The following is an 8,717-nucleotide window of genomic DNA, read 5'->3' on the forward strand; positions in this document are numbered from 1 at the left end:
CTGAACCGAAATAAACAGAAAATGCTTTTATATTTTTACAAGCAGAGAGGGAAATTAGACTTCCCAAAACAACGATCCTGTGCTTCTCTGTTGTTTTCCACAAGATGGAGCCTGAAATCCATTAAGAGAGGAAAAGGAGAGGACGGAAAAGGAAACACCTGGAAGGCAACAAATACAGGGCGGATGGACTTTACGAAAAACAAACGAGGGTCTTGGGCCGCATTAAGGATGCAGGGATCTAGCTGTGGCATCAGCTTTTGTGTACCAGAGCCCACTGGGGGTGATATTCCTGGTTGGCAGACGTGTGCAGACGTGTTCAAGCACAGCAAAAACAAAAGAATTATTAGTGGGATGAAAGGAAGTGTTGGGGGGAAAGCCTTCCCAGCAGATTCTCTACTTTGAATTGTGCCCACCTTCCCACCAGTGTTCCCTCTAAGCTAAGTTAGTGTGAGCTCGCTCACAGCTTTTTAGCCTCCGGCTCACACATTTTTTTTGTCTTAGCTCAGGAAAGAGGGCTCCAGAGCAAACTAATTTCTGCAGTAGCCAAATGGCGCGCTCACAACTTTAATGCCAGTAGCTCACAAAGCAGAATTTTTGCTCACAAGACTCCACAGCTTAGAGGAAGCATTGGTTCCCACCCATAGCTGCTTTTCTCCTAGCTGGATCACATGATGCTGGGAGTTCCATAACTGGCATTCACATTATTTATTTATTTATTTATTTAAATTTATAACCCGCCCTCCCCGCGAACGGGCTCAGGGCGGCGTACAGATGGGGCCAAAGCCCAATACTTAAAACATTAAAACTGCATTTTAAAAACATTCAATACAACATAAGTGCTCTCCACAATAACTAACAAGGGAACAGATGACGTCATCAGGATGGTATCCTTAGTGGCCACAGCTCCACGCAGTACCGCCATTTTAGCGCTCACGGCGAGTTGGTAATAAAGGTGATAAAGGGCTAGGACAGATAGTAATAGTCGTAGACAGATGGTAACAGTCGTGGCGGCTCTTTCTTGTTTTCTTTCTTAACAGCTTCCATGCCGGGACCCAATCCAGATCAGGACCATGGTGAGAGGAAAATGGGGCGTGGCTCAGTGGGAGAGCCTCTGCTGAGAGAAAATGGGGCGTGGATCAGTGGGAGAGCCTCTGCTTGGCACACAGAAGGTCCCAGGTTCAATCCCCACCATCTCCAGTTAAAAGGACCAGGCAGGAGGTGAGGGGAGAGACCTCTGCCTGAGACCCTGGAGAGCCACTGCCGGTCTGAGTACACAACACTGACCTTGATGGACCGATGGTCTGATTCAGTATAAGGCAGCTTCATGCGTTTTTGTGTCTGAGGGGGAAACTTTAATCCTGTACCCCTGCAGCTTTGCCCCAACCTGAAACAACCCTAGCCATAGATGAAATACCTAATGTTTGCCCCAGCGGGGCAAACACCACCTGGGCAAGGCCATTTTCAGGTCAGGAACTTCCAGTCCGTGCATTTGCTATTTCCAGGGGAGAACACAGCAACTAGGGGTGAGTCAACAATGAATTCTTCTTCCTACGTTCCACCCAGTTCTCCACTCAGTTTGAAGCCCACTCCAGCTGAAAAGGCCAGAGTGGGGTAGTCATGGGCAGAAACATGGCATTACATGGAATAATGCTTTTTCAATCCACTTTCAGTGCACTCTGCAAGTGGGGGCTCTTCCGCATGGTCATTTTTGTCCCTCGTTTGTCCCTATTGCTTTGGGTCCCCCCCCCTTTCCACATGTGTTTTGCTCCCTCTGGGACCACTAGAGAGAGCAAAACACATTGGGGGGGGGACCCTGAAGCAATAGGGACAAACGGTATGAAACAGCAAAATTCACTTACAAATGACCACTAAAGTGCAGCGAAAGTGGATTGAAAGTGCATTATTAAGAGTGTGTGTAAGTGCTTGCTATGTTCAGTTTTACCCTAACAGACGCAAAATACTGGGAGAATGCAAGGTAAAGACCGGACTAGGTCACAATGAAAAAACTGATCATAATGTTCTAATTATGCTAGACTGATTTAGCGTTTCTGGTGGGAAAGAAACCCAGTATCCCGATTAAGTCCCAGTTCAGTTAAAAGTTTATTGCATGTAGCCAATGGCCATCACAATATGAAAGATTAAAAAAACAGTACAAAGATTGACAATACATTTAAAAGAAAATTAAAATATATAGATGAAGTATGAATATAAGTTTTAAAATCAGGTTTCTCAAATAGCACATTCTGGGTGATTTCCCACAAGAGCTGCTCCGCGCTCACTCTTCCCTTTTGCCCCGATGGTACGTGTCAATTTCACACAAGCTGCTGCGCGGCAGCATTTCGCCCCCGCAGCTTCGTGCGATTTCCCCCGCGTCTACTCAATCCTCCGGGAAATTACAGGCCAGTCAGTCTGACGTCGATACCGGGTAAATTGGTGGAAACCATTATTAAGGAAAGAATTAGTAGGCACATAGATGAACAAAACCTATTGAGGCAGACTCAGCACGGTTTCTGTAAGGGAAGATCTTGTCTCACTAACCTGTTAGTGTTCTTTGAGGGGGTGAACAAACATGTGGACAAGGGGGATCCAATAGATATTATTTACCTTGACTTCCAGAAAGCTTTTGATAAAGTTCCTCATCAAAGGCTCCTAAGTAAGCTCAAAAATCATGGGATAGAAGGACAAGTTCTTTTATGGATCAAAAACTGGCTAGTTCATAGAAAACAGAGAGTGAGTGTAGGTGGGCAATTTTCTCAGTGGAGGGTGGTAAGCAGTGGGGTACCGCAGGGATCAGTACTTGGTCCACTGCTTTTTAACTTGTTCATTAATGATTTGGAGATGGGAGTAAGCAGTGAAGTGGCTAAATTTGCGGATGATACAAAGTTGTTCAGGGTGGTGAAAACCAGTGAGGATTGTGAGGCACTCCAAGGGGATCTGTCAAGGATGGGCGAGTGGGTGTCAACATGGCAAATGGGGTTCAATGTGGCCAAGTGCAAGGTGATGCACATTGGAGCCAAAAATCCTAAATATAAATACACATTGATGGGGTCTGAACTGGCAGAGACTGAGCAAGAGAGAGATCTTGGAGTTGTAGTGGATAACTCACTGAAAATGTCGAGACAGTGTGTGACTGCAATAAAGAAGGCCAATGCTATGCTGGGGATTATTAGGAAGGGTATTGAAAACAGATCAGCCATATCATAATGCCCTTATATGGGTAGGGCGGGATACAAATCCCATAATAAATAAATAAAATCCCCTATATAAATCAATGGTGCGACCTCATTTGGAATACTGTGTGCAGTTCTGGTCACCACACCTTAAAAAGGATATTATAGCTTTGGAAAAAGTGCAGAAAAGGGCAACTCGAATGATAAAAGGGTTAGAACACTTTCCCTATGAGGAAAGGTTAAAGCGCTTAGGACTCTTTAGCTTGGAGAAAAGACGACTGAGGGGTGACATGATCGAGGTTTATAAGATTATGCATGGGAAAGAGCAGGTAAAGAAAGAGGTACTTTTCTCCCTTTCTCACAATACAAGAACTCGTGGGCACTCCATGAAACTGCAGAGCGGTCGGGTTAGAACGGATAAAAGGAAGTACTTCTTCACCCAAAGAGTGATTAACACATGGAATTCACTGCCACAGGAGGTGGTGGCGGCTACAAGCATGGACGGCTTCAAAAGGGGATTAGATAAGCATATGGAGCAGAGGTCCATCAGTGGCTATTAGCCACAAGGTATAGCTAGGGGCTCTGGGGCAAGTGATGCTCTGTCTTCTTGGTGCTTGGGGGGGGGGAGGTCAACAGTGGGAGGGCTTCTAATGTCCTGGCCCCACTGCTGGACCTCCTGATGGCACTGGTATTTCTGGCCACTGTGTGACACAGAGTGTTGGACTGGATGGGCCTTTGGCCTGATCCAACATTGGCGTCTCTTATGTTTTTATGTTAAGTAATTATCTACTGGATATCCTTGGTCATGATCTCCATCTACCCTGCCTCTAACAGTACGTAAGAGCATAAAACCTATTTATTTACTTCATTCACATGCTGCCTTTTTGCCCAGTGGGGGCTCCAAAGCAGCTTACGCCCTTCTCCTCTCTTCCATTCTACCTTCACAACAACCCTGTGAGGTAGGTTAAGGGTGAAAGTATGTGACTGGCCCAAAGTCACCCAGTGAGCTTCCATGGCAGAGTGGGAGTTTCAAACCTGGGTCTCTCACATCCTCATCTGACACTCCAAGCACTACGCCCTGCTAGGATGACATCATAGACGCGCCCATGTCCTTGGAGAAAAGTCAGATGGGACAGGAAGACAAGGGGAGAGAGGTGTGCTTGCAGTCTGGTGTGCCAGAGAGGGGCAAATTACAACTTTTGACAAGATTAAAGGGGAAAAGGGGGAGTTATGTGAAATAGAAGTGCTTGTGTTTTAGACAGAGGGGATGGCCCTGCTCAGGAGTGCTAAGTAAAGGTAAAGGTTTCCCTTGCTCGAAAGCCAGTCAAATCCAACTCTAGGGAGCGGTGCTCATCTCCGTTTCCAAGCTGAAGAGCCAGCGCTGTCCGAAGACTTCTCTGTGGTCACGTGGCTGGCATGACTAAACACTGAGGCGCACGGAACGCTGTTACCTTCCCACTGAAGCGGTACCTATTTATCTAATTGAAATTTCTTGCTTTCGAACTGCTAGGCTGGCAGGAGCTTGAGCCAGAGACAGGAGCTCATTCTGTAGTGCGGCACTCGGGTCTCGAATGCCAAGCTACCAACCTTCTGGTCTGCAGCTCAGAGTCTTAACCTCTGAGCCACCGCAGCCCCCATGAGTGCTGCTACCCTTTTGTTATTAAACAAAGAACTAAGTAGCAATGGGGGCATTGTGGATAGGTGGATTTGGACTGGAGAGACCACGGTTCAGATCCTTGTTTGGCCGCATAGGAGACATTTGTGGTCAAGTCACAATGATTCAACCTATCCTCTCTTGTAGGTTCTTAACTGGATGAAATAGGATAATCTCTGTGTACAACCACCCTATGGTTCTTAGGTAAGGCTTGGATCTGAAGAGCGCTCTTTGACATGAGCAGAGTGTAACAGAAGATTTTTTTAAATGAATGTTTTGTTTTAATTGCATTGGCAATGAGAGGGAGGGAAGATTAGTTACTCCTCACCACTGGTATCACAGGTGCTAGCCAATAGCAGTCCATGACCTTTACGCAACCACAGACCACTCAAGTTTGCACTAGCTGAGAAACACATCTTACTCCCCCATCACTCAAACCACAACATTTTCCACCACGACAAAAAACAAACCCTACATAATATGAAGAATGTCTCTAAATCCTGCATGACAACTGTACAATGGTGTCATTTTTCCCCCACTGGGAACAGAGGTCAAAATTCAACACATCGCACGGTCGAGAACTTGTGTTTCTTGGACATACTTCCCTTTTCCATATGGCAATCTGTTCTTGAAACATGGGGGGGATTTCAAAAGCTGTGTCTGATACCATCAGCATGTGACTGCCTTTCCGACAGAAAAACACCTAAACCAGCTGTGATGGACTACACTTTTAAAAGCTTAGAAGTGCTGTGTAAACAGATAAAGGACTGTGAAGGGTTAATTCTTCATAGAGGCCAGAGAGCCTTGAGTGACACGCTGTTCCAAAAGCATCAGCTGAGCAGAGAAAGACTTCTGAACTGGATGCTAAAGAGACCGTCAGATTTCTGCCTTGACTGAGTTGAGTTTGATTTCAGCCTTAGCTGAGAGCAGTTTTACACAGGTGGAGAACTGGGGGGAAGCTGGCAAGGATGAGTGGGTAGTTAGATGGAGACTCCCATTCTCGGGCCAAAGAAAGGGGATAGGTCTTCTAGTGAGAGGAGAATTTCCCTACCCAGTCAGACAGGGATTTAGCTCTGAAGAGTGCAGAGATCCCTGGTCTGGTGTGGTTAGAAACTGCCTTTGGAGACCGTAAGAGTCCATTAAAAACTCAAGACAAGTACTGGTGTTCCAAGATTAGCGGCTGGGTACTGCAAAGAGTGCACCAGCCTTCTGGAAACCAAAAGAGTCAGAGAATATTCAAGGAAAGCTTGCTGGAGTTTTTGAGAAAACACGGGAACATAAGCCTCTCAACATAAAGATTTAAGTCACCGTGAAAAGCTTAAGAAACCCTCATTAGCCTGAAACATAAGAACTAAAGTCTGTGCATGTACTGGTTTTACCTCAGAAATTTTACCCCTGTTTTCACTTGACTTTTTCCCTCTATGTTAAATAAAATATTTTGCTATTTTTGAATTTCAAAACTCCTCGGGTGCCGTTTAAGTTAAAGGGGGCTCCCGAGCCTTCTCTCAGGTTCCTGGGCTGAGCCAACAGCCAAAATATCATACTGGGACAGGGTGGAACAACATTTGAGCCCAGCAGCACCTTTAAGACCAACAAAATTTTATGCAAGGTGTGAGCTTCTGTGTGCATGCACACTTCCTCAGACACACTGAAACGGAAGTTATCAGTCCATACATATAAAAAGAGGGTGAACAGCAAATTAGCATATTACATAATGAAGTTGTGTGACAACCAGACAGGGATAACAAGCTAAGTTTATATGGTCAGCATTTGTTTGGATTCAACTGGGGGGGGGGAGGCCGACAAATAAAGACTGATCTGTAATTGCATCCTTCCTGTACCCTGTGACAGGGTGGGACAGCCAGAGTTCTTCATCAGCAAAGAAGAAAACACATTACTAGGGCTGCTCAGTCAGTAAAGAGAAAGAAAAATGGGAGGGAAAATCTTGCCTATGAGGGAGGGTAGAGGACAGGGGCATCATACCAGCCCTTTGGATCCTGCTACAAACCAGAAAGGCCTGGCATTTCCCTTGTTCCAGCAATCTGACATCATTCTACCCCTTCTTCCTAGAACTGCCAAAGAAAGAATTTTCAAGTCTAGTCATTGCCTGCCTTCCAACAAGTCACTTAGTGAATCAAATTGAATAAATTTGCAAGGGACAGTTTGAGATACTGATGGATGCAGATGATTATTTACCATCTAATCACGCCAAACCAGATGTTTATCGTGAACTAGAAAAGTTGATTATTTATTTACTTAATTTGTATCCCGCCCTCCCCGCCAGAGCAGGTTTAGGGCAGTTTACAGAATATGGAACAAACATGATTGAGAGGCTGTGGTTCAAATAAAACCACAACCTTTCAATCATGTTTGGTCCACGTTCATGAAATAGGGGTGCCAGGCCTCCAGGTGGGACCTGGGGATCCCCCAATCCTGATCACCATGGGTGGCCCATGGTAAAGGCCCACCCTCCAACCCCAGATCCTGGGAACCCTCCTGTTTCTTGGCATGTCTCCCATTTCTTGGCATTCCCTCTGCTGCGGTCAGGCAGCTTGCAGAAAAGTTCCATAAAGGTCCAGCCAGGGTACACACTCACCATGATCGCGAGATGAGGCTTCCAAGGGGGAGAATCCAACTCCTCTAGGCCCCTGAAGGTTGTTTACCTGCAGCTGCAGGCCACGCCTCAGTTTTCACTTCTTTCTCCTTGGAATGGATCCCGGATGCCTGTAATCCACCAGAGCATTGTTTCTGGAGACCGGCCCCATGGGTCTTCTCCCCCCCCTTCCCTGTTTTCTTCTTCGGGTGGTTGTCAGCTGAAACAAGCGAAAGTCTCCGTCTGTTGCGCTCGAAGGTGTCCCTAGCGCGGCTCCGGCACGAAGATCGACGGGTCTGAAAGTGAAAGCAAAAGTCCCGGGGATTTCTACTGGTCGCTTTTGCTTTCCTGGCAAATCTCTTATTTCCCTATGCCTTGTGACTTCCAGGCAGGCTGACTGTAAGCGCGTCTGTTTTTGTCCCCTCCTGCCACATCAAACTTTCCCCCCGATTACATTTCCTAGAATTGTTTGCGGAAAGGAAGCGCCTGACAGGCGGGGCCGAAGCCAAGAACGCTGCAATCCCGACGGCGGCCAAGCCATTCCCATTCCCCGTTAAAGTACCTGGCAAGGGAAGCCGCAGCACGCAACACACACGGACAGAGAGCGACCTCAGGCCATTTTGCACCCAATTTCCGTGCAGTTCAGGTTTGGGTGCAACTAGTGACTGTTTGCTTGGGGACTTAGGGGTGTTTCTGGAGCGATGGTTACCAACCTCCAGGTGGGGGTCGGGAGCTAGGGTTACCAGCCTCCAGGTGGGGGTCGGGAGCTAGGGTTACCAACCTCCAGGTGGGGGTCGGGAGCTAGGGTTACCAGCCTCCAGGTGGGGTCTGGAGCAGTGTTCCCTCTAAGCTGAGTTAGTGTGAGCTAGCTCACACTTTTTTAGCCTCCAGCTCACACATTTCTATCTTAGGGAGGAGGGCTCCAGAGCAAACTAACTGATGCAGCAGCCAAATCGCTCGCTCACAGCTTTACTGCCGGTAGCTCATAAAGTAGAATTTTTCCTCGCAAGACTCCACGGCTTAGAGCGAGCCAACTCTGAGTTGGGAAATACCTGGAGATTCGCAGGGAGGCGGAGTGGAGTCTGAGGAGGGCAGGGTTTGGGGAAGGGAGGGGCCTCAGCAGAGTATAGTTATAATGCTATACAGCCCACCCTCCAAAGCAGCCGTTTTTCTCCAGGGGAACAGATCCGTTGTAATTCTGGGAGACCTCCTGGCCCCACCTGGAGGTTGGCGACCCTAGTTTCTGGGAGGGTGGGGCTTGATGAAAGGAGGGACTTCAGGAGGGTGTCATGCCATAGAG

The 8,717-nt window shown here is 47.2% G+C and overlaps 1 protein-coding gene across 2 annotated transcripts in view; it reads right to left on the reverse strand.

Annotated features, from left to right (window-relative positions):
- Positions 1 to 8,717, reverse strand: part of TNFRSF14 (tumor necrosis factor receptor superfamily member 14) — a 32,172-nt gene that overhangs the window by 21,655 nt on the left and 1,800 nt on the right. The window contains exon 2 of one of the 2 annotated variants that reach the window (XM_015411160.1): positions 7,421 to 7,713. In XM_015411160.1, the coding sequence (XP_015266646.1) occupies positions 7,421 to 7,423 (3 nt within the window). In that variant the 5' untranslated portion in view covers positions 7,424 to 7,713. Of the gene's footprint in view, positions 1 to 7,420; positions 7,868 to 8,717 lie in introns of those variants that run through there. The other variant, XM_015411153.1, reaches the window with a different exon arrangement.

This window comes from Gekko japonicus, unplaced genomic scaffold (assembly GCF_001447785.1).
Source record: "Gekko japonicus isolate JY-2015 unplaced genomic scaffold, Gekko_japonicus_V1.1 scaffold411, whole genome shotgun sequence".
NCBI classification, from domain to species: Eukaryota; Metazoa; Chordata; class Lepidosauria; order Squamata; family Gekkonidae; genus Gekko; species Gekko japonicus.